The sequence below is a fragment of the Triticum urartu genome, chromosome 6A (genome assembly GCF_056163025.1).
Source record: "Triticum urartu cultivar PI428250 chromosome 6A, HENAU_Tu73, whole genome shotgun sequence".
Classification (NCBI taxonomy): domain Eukaryota; kingdom Viridiplantae; phylum Streptophyta; class Magnoliopsida; order Poales; family Poaceae; genus Triticum; species Triticum urartu.
The window spans coordinates 7,419,715-7,439,659 of NC_141878.1; the positions used below are offsets into that span (position 1 = coordinate 7,419,715).

Genomic DNA, 19,945 nt, shown 5'->3' on the forward strand with positions numbered 1-19,945 from the left:
AGACAGAGACAGAGCCACCCATCAATCCAAACACCGCAATGGAATCCATGCCTTTACAATGGCAATACCATACAAAAAGGGGAAATATCTTATTACGCCTTCATCCCATTGTGAACCCATTCCATTACCTTTTGCATTATCACTGCATAACCACAGGACATTTATAGACAGGTGAAAAAAATTATAGTTTTTCACTCCCCAGTTTTCCCTCAAGAACTTAGTAACTTTATGGACTGTCAGAAATTGTATATTCAAAACCAAAAACATATGTTACTCGGAACAAGAAAAAAAATCAATGGCAAGTTCCAGAATTGGACTGCCATTTGACAATACATACATCAAGATGTTTTTTCGGGTCAAATACTCTTTGAGGTTCAATGGTACATCACATGAATGTAACATGGGAAAATTCAGAAAAAATAAACATCATGACACTCTATTTTGACATGTCTGCTTGTTGCTTCATTGTGCTTTTAAGGACCATAGTTTTTACCCACGAAGGCAAATATATCCTCTCTGAATGTTGGTCTTGTATTCCTGGAACACATTTTGAAATAATGAGCACGAGAAATGATGTATTACAAATTTATAGATGCATATATACCAAGCAAAGGGATATTTTTCAAGTTACTGAAAACATCATGCAAACATCGAATGAATTTAACAGATAAACTTCCCGGAACCCCCCCCCCCCCCCCCCCCTCCTCCGATAAACTTGCAGAGCTGCTAAAGGATCATGTAGCAACTGAATAATAAAAGTAAGAGTGTTCCTGACAAACCTTTCTTAGTTTCTTTAAACTAGGTAACTAGGGCTGAGGTAGGCAGCCGCAACAAAAAATAGGATGATGAGGACAACAGGTTCAGGTCTCAATACATCCAAGGATGAGTCTCCAACTAGGGATGCAGACACTGGATTCAGAAGCTTTATCCACCACAATAGTTGTCTACAAACCAGTAGGTATGACCGGTACGAGTGTTACCTTTGCTGAAACTCGCGCCTCTTGCCGCCGATCAGATCACCGTCGTAAGCCGGTGCAACTAGTCGGAACCAGAACAAGATGTACACGTACAGAACTAGGTAATCAGGCAAGCAGGCTGGTGGATGCTTTTGATGTAGGCTAGCTTAGGATGCAATCTAATCTCACGGCCACTTGATTGATCCGTACAGATACACACAAGAACACAGGATATTTTCCCCACACTGTCATAGCTTCCCATATGATTTTCTCCTTTATTGTAAATAATAGCATGATTACATAGACTCCAATGTAAACACTACTAATACTTGTCACCCTATGTCCAACGTGACCTAAACTTAGGACTCTCCAAACGACACCAACATGTATAAGACATCCTAACAACCTCTCCCTAATCCCAACTTGTCTACTCAACAACTCAACAACGACTAGTCTAATTGGCTCTCCTAAATTTTGATCACATCAAATAATAACGACCACACGCATAGAAAACTTTTATAGCCAAGGGCCTGTTTCGTGCCCCTCTTCTTCTCTTTATTTTTTTTCTCTTTTAACTCACGGAGTTACAAAAGACACACTTGATGCTGTGCATCTAAGAACCTTCCTACGTGATGTCCTCTAACTAGGCAGCATCTATAATTCTAAATATATTATATGTTATAATTTAGGAGCACTGCCTGTCTGTGTTGCATGTGGTGATGAGGTCATGTCATCAGCATATCACTGTTAGATCACTAGCAAGACTCACAAGATGGATCAAATGTAGTGAGGGACTTCACAAACACAATGTCTAAAGTGACATAGCCTACTGCTTCTTGTCCACCCACCTAGTTAATACAAGCGATTAACCAAATCGACTCCACTAGTCTACCAGGCATGCAACTTGACTAAAGTCGACTGATCTTAGATCATAATAAAAAATTCACATGATTAAATCCGAGAAGTTCCACGTGACATGCTACTGTACATAATAGCAATCTTAGCGTCAACCAGAACACATTCACAGCATACAGAATTGAAGAACCATCTAGCCCTTTTTCTTTGTTAAAGTAACCCAAGTATTACTCAACATACTTGCAGAACAATCAAAGCCATCTCAGTGTACCCATTTCATACTACTCTCAAAGAAAAGCGATTTTTTTTGAGCCAACAATAAAGTTTAACCATACAACACTGTACAAACTATACAAAAAACTCCAAAGCTGAATCATCACAGCATTTTTTTAATAAAAAATAGCAATACAAAGGAGAAAACCAATAGAAGATCAATCAGTTTGTGATGGCACACCTGCAACCTCTATGGTTATCATGTTCTCTAGTTTTTATTTCTCCGGATAAGTATGTACAATCAAATTAAAACTAGTAAAAGATCAGTGACTGAAAGCTTGCATCCATTAGAGGCGAAGACTGGACTTCCTAGATTGTTCCAAATGAACAACATACCTTACAGAAATATAAGAACTACACGGTTTCAAAATTAATTGAATTTATGCATTAGGAATCTAAAATCATAAATCATGCACCATCTAAGCTGAGTAATCAACATGAAATGATATACTGCCTTCAAGACAAAAGATATACTCATAGCTAGAAGATAAATTACCTCACTTTTTCAACAAAGATAGAATATTAGTACATCTCATGTGTTCACATTTCAGATTCGCGCAGTCTCCAGCCAACTCCCCTGCGTACAAGCAAAAGAAGCACAAAAGGAAAGAAATATCAAAGATAAGTTGAATCAATGAGAAGGCATATGTGCAAACCATTATAACTTTAGGTAACTGGAGGAGGGGGATTAGCTTCTGTTATGATGACAGTAAATGAATCCCCCTAAACGAAGCTAATCATTATAAGTACATGATTGCAGTTAGCAATTAGCAATGGACAGACATCAAACCATTAGTTATATTCTTCTTCTAGCTTTAAGGTAGAAAAGTAATAATAAGAAATTACATCACCATCAATGATATGATGGGAAATTTCTAAAATTATGGCCAATGGTCTAGAAGAAAGCACATATTGGAAAACCACAGTGATTACATAGTACCATTCGAATTTAATTAACTAGTGTTCTTTTTTTTACAACACATAATGTACATGTTATAAATTGATATTTAGTATCAAGGTCAGTGAAAATAGACATTATATTTCCCATAAATTTATTGTATGGGAAAATATAACTAGATTTAAGCTTCCAAGTGTGCCAGCCGGTTAACTATTTCATGTAGCAGACGGCTTCACGACATCACAAATTGCCAGCACACGACTGTGGTTACCAATCAGAAATGGCCACAAATCAATGAAATAGTTATATTCTCGTTCTAGCTTTAATCTGGCATGGTAATAATAAGAAATCACATCACCATAACTCATGACCAGACCAACAAGGAAACAAACAACTGAACACATTTTTATATATCCAGTCAATTTTTAATCGCAACTACAATTTATTACCGCAATCATGTGCCAAAAGCAATCCAAGAAAAAAAAATACTCTTGTTTGCTCGTGCAATGTGAATACAGAGGAGGCATTACCTGTAGTATAGAAATTTGTGTATGGATAGAAAGTGTCCAAACATAAGCCACCTCGTTTGCAAATATGTTTGATCTGCATCGAGTCAAGTTGGAGCGTGAAGACGCCGCGGATCGTAGACAGAACAATCACATTTGTGTCCTCATCGTACCCCGTTATTATCATCTTTTTGCAACGACTAAACATTCTATGCGGAAAGAGCTCCTGCAATTGAATACTTTTCTGCAGAAACACCCATGTGACAACGCCATCACAGTTTGATTTCCTCTCCCATAACAGGATGGTCAGTTTTGACAAATATGCGAGGCCAAGTCTGTTATCATCCATCCTTAAGACCTGAACAAATCCATAGGAGGTGGTGTTCATAGGGCAGTCTACCGGCCTCTTGATCAAATCAAGGTGCTGACTTTCAACATCAAACACAAGGACGTTACCACCACAAAGCACCCAGCAAAGTGCACTCCCAACAAGGATGCCAGGCCTTATGCCAAACATCGTGTCTGTTGACTCCATGGAGACAATGTCTCCCCATAAACCAGATGCCGATTCATAGAGGCAAACGAATGCTTTTCTGTATCCAATGACCCAGATCAAGACCAATTCGAGCGGTCTCGAGAAGCAATCGCCATGCACGTGCCCGTCTTGGGCATCAGCGCACATCACCGCGGCCTCCCAGTACACCAGGTGGACCTCCGGGTCGAACACCAGCCCAGGTGGACAAGCCACACGGTGCTCTTGTCCGGTGAGGGGATCCCACACCATCACCTGACGAAGCCACATGTTGACTAGGATGGCGAGGCCGTGGCGGCAGCCTACGAAGTTCCAGTGTTTGTTGCTGTTGTTGGGCACAGAGAAGCGGGCTGCAGCGATGCGGTCCCGCGAGTCGAGCACAGGAGTGAAGTGGTGCTCTGTGCTCATTGAATTACCTCTGAAGAAGCCGAGCAGTGGAGGTTTTTGGTGGTGCCTGCGGAAGCGCTTGAGGAAGTCCGGATCGGACAGGATGCTGCGCCAGCGCTTACAGACGAGGGAGGCGCGGGGGAGTGACGATGGGTCCGGAGGGAGGCGCAGGAGGATCTCCGGGAGAAGGTTCTCATCTTCCACTGGGGACGCCGTCGCCGGCGAGCAACGGCGGCGGCGGCTCCTCATACTTCAGCCTGTAGCGAAGACAGCAAGAGAATTATCAAGAATCCTAAAACCAAATCAAAATTGGAAAAGCAGGAGTCAAGATAGGAGTAAAAGAAACCAGAGGCACTCACCGTTTGTTCTTCCAGAGGCCTGGCCGGAGCGCCGCCGTTGGTCGCCGCTACGAATTAGGGTTAGGGCAAAGGAGGGCGGGGCAGGGCAGAAGGGCGGGGGTAGGGGGAGGCGCGGCGGAGTGCGTGAGGGACGCAGCGGAGTTCAGGACGGACGCGGTGGAGCTGGAGGAGCAGCGGCGGCTGGCCACCGGCCGGCGCCGTTGGGTGGAGCGGCGGCGGCTGAGAGTCTGAAACCTGAGACAGCGAGATGCGATGTGAGTGTGCTCTTTTTTGTTTCCTTTCCAGCGATGTGACTCTACTCACTGTAGGCATGGAAATGGCATATTTACCCTTGTCGAAAGGAGAAACAGCTGCTACTTTAGTCAGAGAGTGCACGAGAGTTCTTAGCCTCGTCAAATCCCTTTTGCCTCTGCGTTGATCTTGCTTCCGCTGCCATGCATGGATGGCACTCCTGCCATTCAGGCTGGACATAGCGAGCGGGCTTTTCAGCCCGCTCGTGGCCCGTTCGCTCTTGGCCCGCTCGGTCCAGCCTCGCTAAATATAATGGACGGTCCGGTCTGTAAATATGGGCCCGTTTCGGTCCAGTCCAGGCTCGCTAAATAGTGTAGCAGGGAGCGCGGCCTCTGTCGACCTCCTCGTTGTGCTCGCCATCGATGCGGGGAGCTTGCATCTCGTTGCCAACATGCCGTCGACACGGGGAAGGAAGAGCCATGGAGGGACCTCCGCGTCCCATGAGATCACGAGGCTTCAAGAGCGCCGCCTGCAGACCGGCCGCCATTGGCAACTTCTTGACTTAGTCAACCACCTCCTTGCCGCCTACGAGCGTCGTCCGACCACCACAAGCATGAGGGGCATCTCCTCCGCAGCGTCGCCTGTCGACCGCAAGCATCAGGTGCATCTTCTACGGCCCCGGCCACCATGCTACTTCTCCCTCCACCTTTCCGAAATGCTGACCCCACATGGCAGTGACTGGCCACCGCAGGGACCGCCGAGCCCGTCGGTACACACCGAGCTTTACACCCGCCGGTCCGGTCCCTGAAAAGAGGACTGCAGCACTGCTCGGTCCGGTCCGGTCTAGACCGCCGGCGACCGGTCCAAACTGCAGCTCAGTCAACGACCGGACCGTGTCCACCCTGACCTGCCACCAACGGCATGGCCCATCTCCCCAACGCCAATCTGCCTACGGCCGCTCTTCAGAATGGCGGCCACCAAGACGCTCTGCTCGTTGCGCCGCCGGCTTATTCCCTCCCCGCCTTGGTCTTCAAACCATTGACATCCGCTGCCATGTTCCGGTCATCCTTGACCTGCTGGCCGGCAACTACCAGCAGTAGCACTCACACTTTGACACCAATAATGCTACACTTACGGATGCTTGTTGATGTGGAAGCGTCCATGTCATCCCCACGGCCCACCCTTGTCTAGAAGAAAACAGCAAAAAAATTACTCAGTGCAGAAAAGTCATAATCCCTGCTCATCCCCTTTCTCTACCGGGTGATGCGACGGCGATGGGTGATGGCTGACAGCGGAGAGGATGTTCCCCCAGATCAGCGGCGGTGTTACATGGCGAGGGTCCTTCGAGGCGGCCCGACCTGCCAGTTCCCTCGCGCGGCGGGTCTAGCTCCCCTGTGACGGCCACGGCGAGCTCCTGCCCGAGGGAAACCGATTGGTGAGCTCTTTGCAGTCAGCGGCGGCGCGGAAATCGCTAAGTCATACGCGGGCGGCGCTCACGAGTTCTTTCTCTCTGGCGGCTGCGGCACGAGATCTTGGTCTCCAGCGACAGCGGCGCGAGCTCTTGGTGGTCGGCTGCGGTGGCGCAAGCTCTTGGTCGTCGGCTGCGGTGGCGCGAGCTCTTGGTCGGATTGTGGCACAGTGAGGTCCTCCATTGTTGCAATGCCGAGCAATTAAAATCACAAAAATCCTGCATGTTGTTTGTAATTGCCCATGTCCCTTGGTTGTCTGATGATGTCACTTTTTCCTTGACAGATTCAGAGCTGTGTTAGATGTGTGATGAAACAGTACTAGACAAGATGCCGATTCTGATAACAGAAGCTAAGCAAGCCAATACAATATTCAATCTTGCATCATCGTCATTATCATATGGCTGCATGTGTATATCTTGTCAGGACATGCCATCTCTGCAAACAAGTGCAGACTCAATCCTTCTCTGAACATACCATCAGCTAGTGCCCTCCCTGTGAACATCTTCAGGATCCAGCAGAGTTATCCCAAAGCTGTAAGCATCACCAGCAGCTGATACAGAAAGGGCGCAAAATCAAGGCAGTTCAGTTTATTAATAAGAGGAGGGCGCAAAATCAGGGCATCGTCATTGTAAACATATCTCCTTATTCAGGGATTTAGTTAGCCACGACTGACTAGCACGTTCGTGCACTCATGTACTTGCCTCAGATCAATAAAAAAGTGGGTTTCATCATATTCTTGCCTCTTACATTCTGTCATTGTTTCTTGAGAATGACAAATAAAGAGTATTTGCTGCTGATGTTTCTGCTAGGATCGACATAAAAGAACCACCTAACATTTGAACTGGAACTGAAACTGGAAGCAACTAATACTTGAACCATATAACAGAGACAAATTCAAGTACCTTGGGCAGAAACAAGATGACAAAACATAAATCTGTCTACTTTTCTAGTGCACTGGTACCTACCAGGTATCAGGTATTACATTAAAGTTAACAAGGTCATACAAAATATTGCATCCAACATATTCAAACTATGTAAATCATGTCCAAACCCTGGTCCATCATATTGTCGAGCCCTTAACTTTCATCGAAATGTAATACTGTAGAACTAGGCTCTACAGTCGATCCCTGCTGAACTTCAAATAGCATACTCGTATATTTTCCAAGAATTTGGGGCATAACCATTGTCGATGAACCTCCAAGTGATACTGTAGCCGATCCTTGTGGTGGATTTATGTCGCCATTGGTAATGCCCAAGTCAAATGATTTCTGCTCCAAAGAAAGTGATAAAATTACATGGATGTTTAAGAGTTTACTAGAAATAAAAAGGTGAGAAATAAGCATACCTCAGCCATGCTACTACAAGCTTGGCCATCTTGTTCCACAACGTCTTGTTGTAGAATATCATCATGTGATGATTTCCTTTTTTATTGGACATTTTCTTTTTCAAATTCATGGAGCGAGCCTGAAATAAATACAAAATTAGTAAGAAAACACGCAACACATGCCTACAGAGAATCCCTCTGAATTCAAAGTGGCGACATGAACCCATCGGTGCTGATTGCAGTAAAGACCTTTAAGACATTCATTATCACCAAGATCATACTTCTCAAGCATAAGCATCCAAGCAACTTCAAACTCTGTAACTGTTAATGAATCATAAACTGCCTTGCCAATAGCAACCTTAATGTGATCATATTCATCATATCCACCAAACTTCTCGGGTATCTTCTTCATTATATGCCTCAAACACCATCTATATCGAGATTCTGGAAAAACTCTTTCCACACCATTTTGAATTGCTTTTGCTTGATCGATTACAATAGTTTTTGGATGGAGATTTGTCATGCATACATGTGAGCCATGCTTGAAATAATCAAACAAATGTTTCAGTATCTTCATATGATAATAGCGCACATCCAAGCTAAACTGATTGTCCATGATGATTCACTCCGACTAAACAAGCAAAAGGCATATCATATTTATTCGTCAAATATGTTGTGTCAAAAATAATGGCGTCATGAAAAGAGTCATACACTGCTCTACTTCCTGCATCAGCCCAAGAAACATTCCTTAGTCGAGATTCATCATCAAGGTCCATCACCTCTGCCAAGTTTCAACCTTCTTGTTTTCTCTAGAAAATTGCGAGCATCCTTCTCACCAAAAGTTAGGTTCTCATGACCATTTGCTTCCACAACAAAAGAATTGAAATTCTCGTTTACTCGAATTCCAGCCCGGTCATTCAGCTCAAACCTTCGCTTCACATGGAAGTCCAATTTTTGGTTGCATCTGAATAACCGAGACTTGTCTGAACTTAATCTGTGATTATGATCTAAAATGACGGTTGAAAGATGAAACTTCCCATCAGGACCATGGCTAATATTGATTTTAGCTTTACATCCTAACCCGGTTGTTGGATTTGGTTTCAACATAGTACTTGAGTTGGATTGAGTCTTACCATACCGAGAGCACGAAAGTGTAAGATGCTTCAGCTGTCCATTATCAGCATTGCTTGAGCTTCTTCTTGTCACATCAAAGCCCTTTGCTTTAGCGTAGTTGTTGTATTACTCTCGCACCTCATTCTCAGTATCAAAGGTCATCCCCAATTTAGGGTCTCCAAGTAAGGCATCTGGTTGAGATTCACCATGGTCATGTTCAAGTTCCGTGTTGCTCATTCCGATGCTTAATGTTGTCATCATCGCTTGAACTAGGCATGTCACTTGATTCTGGAACACCACCAATTCCATCACACATTTCTATAAATCAAGAAAATTGTAAACATTATTATTGTTCAAAGGGAATATAAAATAAATTTATAGGGGATGGTAACATATTGTGCTAACATTTGGCATGTGGAACATGATCTATACAAGATGTATACATTCAGAAGCATGCGTAGGAACAAACAATCAATCATAAATAATGTGCTACACTTCTGTAGATTCAGACACAAGAAAGGTGCAGATATTGAACATAACAAATTATTGGGGCAAAAAAATCAATCGTAATCTGATGAAGAAAAGTTAGATGGAAGATGCAGAGATTGAACAATATTGGGGCAAGAACCTCAACTCCTACAGTCCTCAAGCTCGGCCAAACACACACCTTAGTCCACCCCCAGCGTCGTCCGCAGTGCCAAATCTGCGACGGACAACAGTTTATGCAGCGACCTGCTGCGACAACAACGCCCTCGGATCTAGAATCCCAGCGGCTAGTTGTTCAATGTGGAACGAGGGAATCCAAGCGGCCTGTCTGGAAAACAAGGAGGCGGCTGGCTGTTCTTTTTTGTTCGAGGTAGAAGCTAGAAGGCAGACGGTCTGGCTGTTTGGCACTTGCTCGCGACCACGTCGGATTCTATCCTAGTCATTCCGTAAAGCTTCCGTAAGTCATCCGTAAGTGTAGCATTATTGCTTTAACCCGACGGCTATGATATCAACGCAGATCTTACTAATAAATCGATGAACGAGCTGCCGCATGGTCACGCTCCTCACTCAAAAGGTCAAGAGCATCTTGACGTGCTTTTTCATTATCAGCTTCAACATAAGCCGCCACATGGGGCGAGTCGTGACGAATGTCATTAGGGAGAACCGCCTCTGCTGCGTAAACCATGAAGAAAGGCGTGCAACCCATAGATCTGTTGGGGGTAGTATTGATATTCCATAACACTGAGGGAAATTCCTCCACCCAACAACCCGGCGTCCTCTGCAAAGGGACCATAATCCGGGGCTTGATGCCTCTCAAAATTTCTTGATTGGCTCTTTCAGCTTGGCCATTGGACTGGGGGTGAGCTACTGATGATACATCCAGACGAATATGCTCTCGTTGACAAAATTCTTTCATAGCACCCTTGGACAGATTAGTGCCATTATCAGTTATAATGCTGTGAGGAAAGCCAAACTAGAAAATCACCTTTTTGATGAACTGAACCGCTATTGCCGCCTTCACACTTACTAACCGGCTCTGCTTCAGCCCACTTTGTGAATTTGTCAACCGCGACCAAAAGGTGGGTCTTTTTATCCATGGACCTTTTGAAAGGTCCGACCATATCCAGCCCCCAGACTGCAAATGGCCAAGTAATTGGAATCATCCTCAATTCTTGAGCTAGCACATGAGCTCGTCTTGAGAATTTCTAACAACCATCACAGTTACTGACCAAATCCTCTGCATCATCATGTGCCATCAGCAAATAAAATCCATGGTGAAAAGCTTTTGCTATGAGAGATTTAGAGCCAGCATGATGACCGCAATCTCCTTCATTAATCTCTCGTAGAATATCACGACCTTCTTTAGGAGAAACACAACGTTGAAATACCCCTGTGACACCGCAATGATGCAACTCTCCATTGACAATAGTCATTGACTTAAACCGCCGTGTTAGTAGCATGACCAAAGTTTGATCTTCAGGTAACTCGCCCCGGGTCATATAAGTGAAATATGGAACTGTCCAATCAGGAATAACATGAAGAGCCATCACCAATTGCGCCTCCGGGTCAGGAATAGCAAGATCCTCCTCCGTAGGTTTGACTGAAGGGTTATGCAGAATATCAAGGAAAACATTAGGTGGAACCGGCTTACGCTGGGACCCTAGCCGGCTCAAAGCATCAGCCGCCTCATTTTCCCGCGATCAACATGTTCCACTTGATAGCCTTTGAAATGACCAGCAATAGCATCAACCTCTCGGCGGCCGCCATGAGTAGGTCTTTAGAATCCCAAGTGCCTAAGACTTGCTGAACCACCAAATCTGAGTCGCCAAAGCACCTCACCCGACTTAGATTCATCTCCTTAGCCATCCAAAGACCATGGAGCAAGGCTTCATACTCAACTGCATTGTTAGTACAAGGGAACATCAACATTAAAACATAATAAAATTTATCTCCTCCGGCATCTGCAACTCTGTCCAATCATTGATGAAATCCACAAGTGCTTGAGATTTGATGGCTGTGTGAGGCGTATATTTCAAACCATGGGGTCCAAGCTCAATGGCCCACTTGGCTACCCGTACTGTGGCCTCTTTGTTTTGAATAATATCCCCTAAGGGAGCAGAACTAACCACAGTGATGGGATAGCCAAGGAAATATTGCTTGAGCTTTCGACTAGCCATGCACACCCCATATACCAGCTTCTGCCAATGCGGATACCTCTGCATGGATTCAATGAGCACCTCACTGATATAATAAAACCGACCGCTAAACCCGATGTTCCTTTCCTCCTTCCTTCTGTTCCACCACAATCGCCACACGGATGGCTCGGCTCTTGGCAGGCACATATAACAACAAGGGCTGCTTAGCAATAGGAGTTGCAAGGATTGGCGACTCAGCTAACTATTTCTTCAGGGCTTTAAACGCCTGATCAGCAGCATCACTCCTGACAAAGTGATTTGTTTTCTACATCATCTGGTATAGAGGGATAGCTTTTTCTCCTAACCGGCTTATGAGCCGGCTTAAGGCCGCAATACGACCCGCCAGATGCTGAAGATCATTAATGCACGCCGGTTTAGCAAAGAAGTAACAGCCTTGATTTTTTTCCGAGTTAGCTTCGATGCCTCGTTCTGAAACCAAAAAATCCAAGAGCTTGCCTGCTGGCACACCAAAAACACACTTGGCCGGGTTAAGCATCATCTTGTAGACCCGGATATTGTCAATGGTCTCTTTCGAATCATCTATCAAGGATTCCTTCTTCTTGGATTTCACAACAATATCATCCACATAGGCATGAACATTGTGAAGAAAATATGTCCTAGAGGAAATAATAAATTTGTTATTTATATTTCCTTATATCATGATAAATGTTTGTTATTCCTGCTAGAATTGTATTAACCGGAAACTTAGTACATGTGTGAATACATAGACAAACAGAGTGTCCCTAGTATGCCTCTACTTGACTAGCTCATTAATCAAAGATGGTTAAGTTTCCTGATGATACCTCCATTTTGCATCATGTTTTTATATCAATATTTATTGCATTATGGGCTGTTATTTCACATTATGTCACAATACTTATGGCTATTCTCTCTTATTTTACAAGGTTTACATAAGGAGGGAGAATGCCGGCAGCTAGAATTCTGGGCTAGAAAAGGAGCAAATATTAGAGACCTATTCTGCACAACTCCAAAAGTCCCAAAACTCCACGGAACACCTTATAATAAATGATGAAAAATCCTCGCCAAAGATGAAGACCAGGGGGGCCACACCCTTCTCACGAGGGTGGGGGCGCGCCCCCCTGCCTCGTGGGCCCCCTGGTGGCTCTCCAATGACCATCTTCTCCTATATGAAGTCTTTCGTCGAGAAAAAAATAGGAAGCAACCTTTCGGGACGAAGCTCCGCCGCCACGAGGTGGAACCTTGGCGGATCCAATCTAGAGCTCTGGCAGAGCTGTTCTGCCGAGGAAACTTCCCTCCCGGAGGGGGAAATCATCGCCATCGTCATCACCAACGCTCCTCTCATCGGGAGAGGGCAATCTCCATCAACATCTTCATCAGCACCATCTCATCTCAAAACCCTAATTCATCTCTTGTATCCGATTCTTGTCTTCAAGTCCGGGATTGGTGCTAGTAGGTTGCTAGTAGTGTTAATTACTCCTCGTAGTTGATGCTAGTTGGTTTAATTGGTGGAAGATCATATGTTTAGATCCTTTATGCATATTAATACCCCTCTGATTATTAACATGTTTATGCTTTGTGAGTAGTTACGTTTGTTCCTGAGGACAAGGGAGAAGTCTTGCTATTAGTAGTCATGTGAATTTGGTATTCGGTCGATATTTTGATGAGATGTATGTTTTCTAGCCTCTAGTGGTGCTATGTTAACGTCGAATACATAACACTTCACCATTATTTGGGCCTAGAGGAAGGCATTGGGAAGTAATAATTAGATGATGGGTTGCTAGAGTGACAGAAGCTTAAACCCTAGTTTATGCGTTGCTTCATAAGGGGCTGATTTGGATCCATATGTTTCATGCTACGGTTAGGTTTACCTTAATACTTTTTTTGTAGTTGCGGATGCTTGCAATAGAGGTTAATCATAAGTGGGATGCTTGTTCAAGTAAGAACAGCACCCAAGCACCGGTCCACCCACATATCAAATTATCAAAGTACCAAACGCGAATCATATGAACGTGATGAAAACTAGCTTGACAATATTCCCATGTGTCCTCGGGGGCGCTTTTCCTTATATAAGAGTTTTTCCAGGCTTGTCCTTTGCTACAAAAAGGATTGGGCCACCTTGCTGCACTTTATTTACTTTTGTTACTTGTTGCTCGTTACAAATTATCTCATTACAAAACTATCTGTTACCACTTATTTCAGTACTTGCAGAGAATACCTTGCTGAAAACCGTTTATCATTTCCTTCTGCTCCTCGTTGGGTTCGACACTCTTACTTATCTAAAGGACTACGATAGATCCCCTATACTTGTGGGTCATCACCTGACCATAGACATGTGTTGTCATTTGATGAACGGGATCACATCATTAGAGAATGATGTGATGGACAGGAACCATCGGTTAGCTTAGCGTTATGATCATCTAGTTTTATTGCTATTACTTTCTTCATGACTTATACATATTCCTCTGATTATGAGATTATGCAACTCCCGAATACCGGAGGAACATCTTGTGTGCTATCAAACATCACCACGTAACTGGGTGATTATAAAGATGCTCTACAGGTGTCTCCGAAGGTGTTTGTTGAGTTGGCATAGATCGAGATTAGGATTTGTCACTCTGTGTATCGGAGAGGTATCTATGGGCCCTCTCGGTAATGCACATCACTATAAGCCTTGCAAGCCATGTAACTAATGAGTTAGTTGCGGGATGATCCATTACGGAACGAGTAAATATACTTGCCGGGAACCAGATTGAACTAGGTATGATGATACCAACGATCGAATCTCGGCCAACTAACATACCAGTGACAAAGGGAATGACATATGTTGTTATACAGTTTGACCGATAAAGATCTTAGTAGAATACGTAGGAGCCAATACAAGCATCCAGGTTCCGCTATTGGTTATTGACCGGAGATGTGTCTTAGTCATGTCCACATAGTTCTCGAACCCGTAGGGTCCGCACGCTTAATGTTCGATGACGATTTGCACTATGAGTTATGTGTTTTTGATGATTGAAGTTTGTTCGGAGTCCTGGATGAGATCACAGACATGACGAGGAGTCTTGAAATTGTCGAGAGGTAAAGATTGATATATGCGAAGGTTATATACGGACACCGGAATGGTTCCTAAGAAGATCGTGGATTTTTTGGAGTACGAGGAGGTTACCGGAACCCCCCGTGAAAGTTATTGGGCCTAATGGGCCATAGTGGAGGAGAGGAGGCAGGCCACAGGAGGTGGGGCGCGTCCCCCTTGCCCCAATCCGAATTGGAAAAGGGGAGGGACACCCCCCTCTTTCCTTCTCCCTCTCCCTCCTTTCCCCTTTCCCCCTCTCCGTTGGAAGGGAAGGGGGGCGAATCCTACTAGGTTTGGAGTCCTAGTAGGACTCCCCCACTTGGCGTGCCTCCCCCTTGGCCGGTCTCCTCCTTCCCCCTTCTTTATATACGTGGGTAGAGGGCACCCCAAAGGCACAACATCAATTGTCTTAGCCGTGTGCGGTGCCCTGCTACCTCTTGAGTACTGCGTTGGTTTTCCCTTGAAGAGGAAAGGGTGATTCATGCATGCATGCGTGCATAGTATATGCGCTCAAACTTAAGGTCTGAATCTCACCATGAATTATACTACGATAACACGAACCAAATGAAGAATCCGGCATGGTAACCTATCTTGTTGTTGGTCAATGTGATCATGGATGTCCATGCGGGCCCATGAATATATAGGCTTGTCGCCGATAGCCACGCGAGGGAGTGTACCATTCGAAGGCAACCACTACATGCATATGTATGGAGGTGATGCATGCATGCATGGTTGAATAACATTTCACAACATTGATGTGGTGCGTGCGTCAATAATCGTATACTAGCTCCCCACAGAGAGCGAGATCGGTTCATGACGTGTCGTTGTACTAGCCACTTCGACTCGATGGGAGGGATTCGTGCGTACACATGCATGTGTGTGTGCTCAACTGCATTATGCATGTCATCCTAGAGCATGACCTATATATATATACCATATTACAAGCAAAAATAATAATCCCCTCCTAAGTCAAATTAACCTCTCTTATTGACAGGCAAAAAGTAGTGATGGACCAAGTGGGCCCATAGATGGAAAGCATCGATATCGCGATAGGACAACCACAACCGCTTTGCATGTGCGCCAAACATATATATATATATATATATATATATATATATATATATATATATATATATTGAATACCCAAAATGCACAACTTTGATGTGCCACATGCCTCAAAAACCGTAAACCATGCACCCACACAGAGCGAGGTTCATGAAGCGTAACACATATGATGGTGCCCTCCCCCCCCATCTTCATCGCATACTATATGCTCCTGCCGTAATATGTACAACCCAAAAGAATCCTCATCGATGATGAAATTAATTAACCTCTCCCGATGTAGGTCAAAGTGATGCATGCATGCATCGACGATGGCCTCGTGGGCCCATAGATGGAAGCATCACACATGAGTGTCCTAGCTAGGATAACCACCGTGTGCATGCATGTGGCCCAAAGAGGTCTTGTGTGATGTTTGAATAGCCAATTTCACAATTTTGATGTGGCACGTACCTCGGAAACCAAAAAGTCCCGACACTGAGTGAGGTGACTTGTTCACGGACGCGTACGTATAGTATATATGCTAGCCCCTCCCACCTCTTCGACGCATACTATATACCACCATAACACAAACAAAAAAGATTCTACCTGGCTGGTCAAATTAACCTTACTGCTAGCTGTTCATCAAAGTGACGGACGACGACCTCGCGGGCCCACAAAAAGCGTCACACGCGAGTATCGAGTATCGTGTAGGACAACCATCAACTGCATGTGGACAAAACATGTATGTATGAAAGGGTTGTGTAATGTTTTAAATAATGATTTCACGACTCTGATGTTGCACCGGCCTGCCTAACAAAATGGCCAAACCACACGGTGGCTCACAACTCGTAGTGTACTGCGGGCGAACCGTGTGTCGTGCGAGTTGGCGTGAGTTGACGAGACGCATGCGAGCAGTCCTCCGCGCAAGCAGACGGGGAGGCGTGCATGCAGGTGTGTGAATTGACGGAGGCGTGCTCGCTGCGCAGTGTTATCGGGAGGCCTGCGAGTAGCTGTGTGAAACTTTGGTAGGCATGCCAGCAGTCCAGTGCGTAGGCTCACCGGGGAAGCGAGCCATTTGTTTGAGCGTCGCCCGCCTCTCTCCCACAACTCCCACTACTACATATTAATGGTGCACCCGAGTGGCCGCACCCCCATCCTCGCCACACACACACACACACAATCCTCTCTCTCCGCTTGCTTCCTCGATGCCGCTCTCAGTCCTCAAGGCCGTCAGTGTATGAGGATGCCGCTGAAGCGCCCCATCGGAGGGAGTGGTGACGCCGGGGCTGCTAAAACACGGGAGCACGGCGTGGAGATGGAGACAGAGGTTGCCGTCACCACTGGCAAGTTATCGCCGCACCCCAACGTCGTCGATGGCATCGAGCTTCCACAGCCGGAGGCGGAGTTCCACACCGACTCTGGTGATGACCCCGGCGACGACTCCGACGGCCACTCCGGCAATGACTCCCACGACCACTCCGGCGACGACTCCCACGACGACGGACAGCTGGTTAGTCATCTATAGCCATTTATGTGTCAGATATATCATAGGGTTTCTCTGGTTACTCCTCCCTCCCCCTTTTTGGAACAGAAATCTTATGGTTATGTTCTCCCAATCCATCAAACCTAAGTAAGTTTCGCTTGATCCATGTAGTGTATTGATTGTTTGATTGGTACAAGTGATGCAACCACAAGCTTCACGATGCTCTCTTTGTCCTTCAATTGCTATCTTTCATGTGAGCATCATTACAATTATCAACGCCTAGCTAAAAGGCTTTAAAGAAAAGCGCTTGTTGGGAGACAACCCAATATTTTTCTTTCCTGTTTTTAAATAAATATTTCATCTAGCCTCTGGTTAGATGTGGTTTTGTGTTTTAATTATTGTTTGTGCCAAGTAAGAACTTTGGGATAGCTTACGGTGATAGTTGATTTGATCCTGTTGAAAAATAGACAGTTTTACGCCCAGGAAATTAGTTTTCATCTTTAACAGTAGCGCGATAAAATACTGATTCTTTTTGAAGAGGATATATAAACAAATTTTCTAGGACTTCTTAATTTCTCAGGATGTTTGGAGTTACAGAAGTATTCGGAATCTCCAGATTGCTACAGACTGTTCTGTTTTTGACAGATTCTGTTTTTCGCGTGTTGTTTGCTTATTTTGATGCATCTATGGCTAGTATCGGGGGGTATGAACCATAGAAAAGTTGGAATACAGTAGATATTACACCATTATAAATAAATAATGAGTTCACAACAGTACCAAAGTGGTGATTTATTTTCTTATACTAACCGAGCTTATGAGATTTTCTGTTGGAGTTTTGTGTTGTGAAGTTTTCAAGTTTTGGGTAAGGATTTGATGGACTATAGAATAAGGAGAGGAAAGAGCCTAAGCTTGGGGATGCCCAAGGCACCCCAAGGTAATATTCAAGTATGTCAAAAAGCCTAAGCTTGGGGATGCCCCGGGAAGGCATTCCCTCTTTCGTCTTCGTCTACCGGTAATTTTACTTGAGGCTATATTTTTATTCACCACATGATTTGTGTTTTGCTTGGAGCATCTTGTACGATTTGAGTCTTTGCTTTTTAGTTTGCCACAATCATCCTTGCTGTACACACCTTTTGGGAGATACACGCATGAATGGTGATTTATTAAAATTCTCTATGTGCTTCACTTATATCTTTTGAGCTAGGCAATTTTCCTCTAGTGCTTCACTTATATCTTTTTAGAGCACGGTGGTGGTTTTATTTTATAGAAATTGATGAACTCTCATACTTCACTTATATTATTTTGAGAGTCTTTAGAACAGCATGGTAATTTTCTTTGGTTATAAAATTAGTCCTAATATGATAGGCATCCAAGAGGGATATAATAAAAACTTTCATATAAAGTGCATTGAATACTATGAGAAGTTTGATTCCATATAATTGTTTTGAGATATGAAGATGGTGATATTAGATTTATGCTAGTAAGTAGTTGTGAATTTGAGAAATACTTGTGTTAAGGTTTGTGAGTCCCGTAGCATGCACGTATGGTGAACTGTTATGTAACAAAGTTGGAGCATGAGATGTTTTTTGATTGTCTTCCTTATGAGTGGCGGTCGAGGACGAGCGATGGTCTTTTCCTACCAATCTATCCCCCTTGGATCATGCGCCTAGTAATTTGTTTCGATGACTAATAGATTTTTGGAATAAGTATGTGAGTTCTTTATAACTAAGGTTGAGTCCATGGATTATACGCACTCTCACCTTTCCGCTATTGTTAGCCTCTCTAATACTGTAACATCCCAAATTTTCAATTTGGAATGTTATACATTAGATCATCATTGCATAGCATATTTTATTTTTGCATTTTGGTTGATCCTCACTAGTAGAAAACAGGGCTATGGTCCAGGCCGGCTCAGCCCGTTAGTCCCGGTTCAGTCTAGAACCGGGACTAATGTGAGCATTGGTCCCGGTTCGTGCGGCTAAGGCATTAGTCCCGGTTCATTTAGACCTTTTGGTCCCGGTTGGTGGGATGAACCGGGACCAATGGGCCTCGCTCCTGGCCCACAACCATTGGTCCCGGTTCGTGCCACCAACCGGGACTAAAGATTAGACCTTTAGTCCCGATTTGAGGCACGAACCGGGACTAATGGGTATGAGATCTTTAGTCCCGGTTCGTGCCACGAACCGGTACTAAAGGTCCCATTTTCAAACTATAACCCCCCCCGGTGGATCGCCTTTTCAGTTTTAAAAAAAATAAAAGAAAATGATGGAAATGTCAAAAAAATAAAAGAAAATAAGTTTCCATGTGATATGTGGTCTAGTTGTTGGGAAAATTTGCAAATGTGAATTTTGACTTTATTTGCAAAATCTCTCTGGAATTTGTAAAATGGGCATAACTTTTGCATACGAACTCGGATTAAAAAGTTTTTTATATGAAAAATCATCTACTCGAAAAGTTACATCCGATGGAGACCGCCTACGGCCTGTTTCAAATTTCTAGCATCCTCAAATTCCAAAAGGAAAAAAAGTTATGCTCAAATTTCAGTTTTTTTTAATTTTCAGTAAATCTGGTCAAACTATGGTCAAACTACTTATTCAAGAAGTATTAGTGTTACTAAATAATTATTCAATAATATTAGTGTTATTAAATAATTATTTCACCTTTTTTGAATTTTGGTCAAATCTGGTCAAACTATGGTCAAACTGTGGTCAAACTATGGTCAAACTACTTATTCAAGAAATATTAGTGTTACTAAAAAATAATTGTTTTTTAGAACAATAGT

General features: G+C 44.1%; 1 protein-coding gene and 1 pseudogene across 1 annotated transcript; both read right to left on the reverse strand.

The window, feature by feature from the left end:
- Positions 1–250: 250 nt before the first annotated feature.
- Positions 251–5,374, reverse strand: LOC147963058 (uncharacterized). Its single transcript, XM_087527878.1, has 4 exons — positions 4,767–5,374; positions 3,513–4,664; positions 2,581–2,661; positions 251–537 (listed from the first exon to the last, which is right to left on the reverse strand). The coding sequence occupies exons 2-3, from the start codon at positions 4,654–4,656 to the stop codon at positions 2,582–2,584; spliced, it is 1,224 nt and encodes a 407-aa protein (XP_087384004.1). The 5' UTR covers positions 4,657–4,664; positions 4,767–5,374; the 3' UTR covers positions 251–537; position 2,581.
- Positions 5,375–6,942: 1,568 nt separating this feature from the next.
- Positions 6,943–9,219, reverse strand: LOC147963059 (protein FAR1-RELATED SEQUENCE 6-like; annotated as a pseudogene).
- Positions 9,220–19,945: the final 10,726 nt, after the last annotated feature.

Coding starts and splice junctions, on each gene's coding strand:
- LOC147963058 (XM_087527878.1), bottom strand. CDS start 4,656: ATGAGGAGCCGCCGCCGCCGTTGCTCGCCGGCGACGGCGTCCCCAGTG. Junction 2,662..3,512: donor CACAAATTTCTATACTACAG/GTAATGCCTCCT, acceptor GCTTGTACGCAG/GGGAGTTGGCTGGAGACTGC.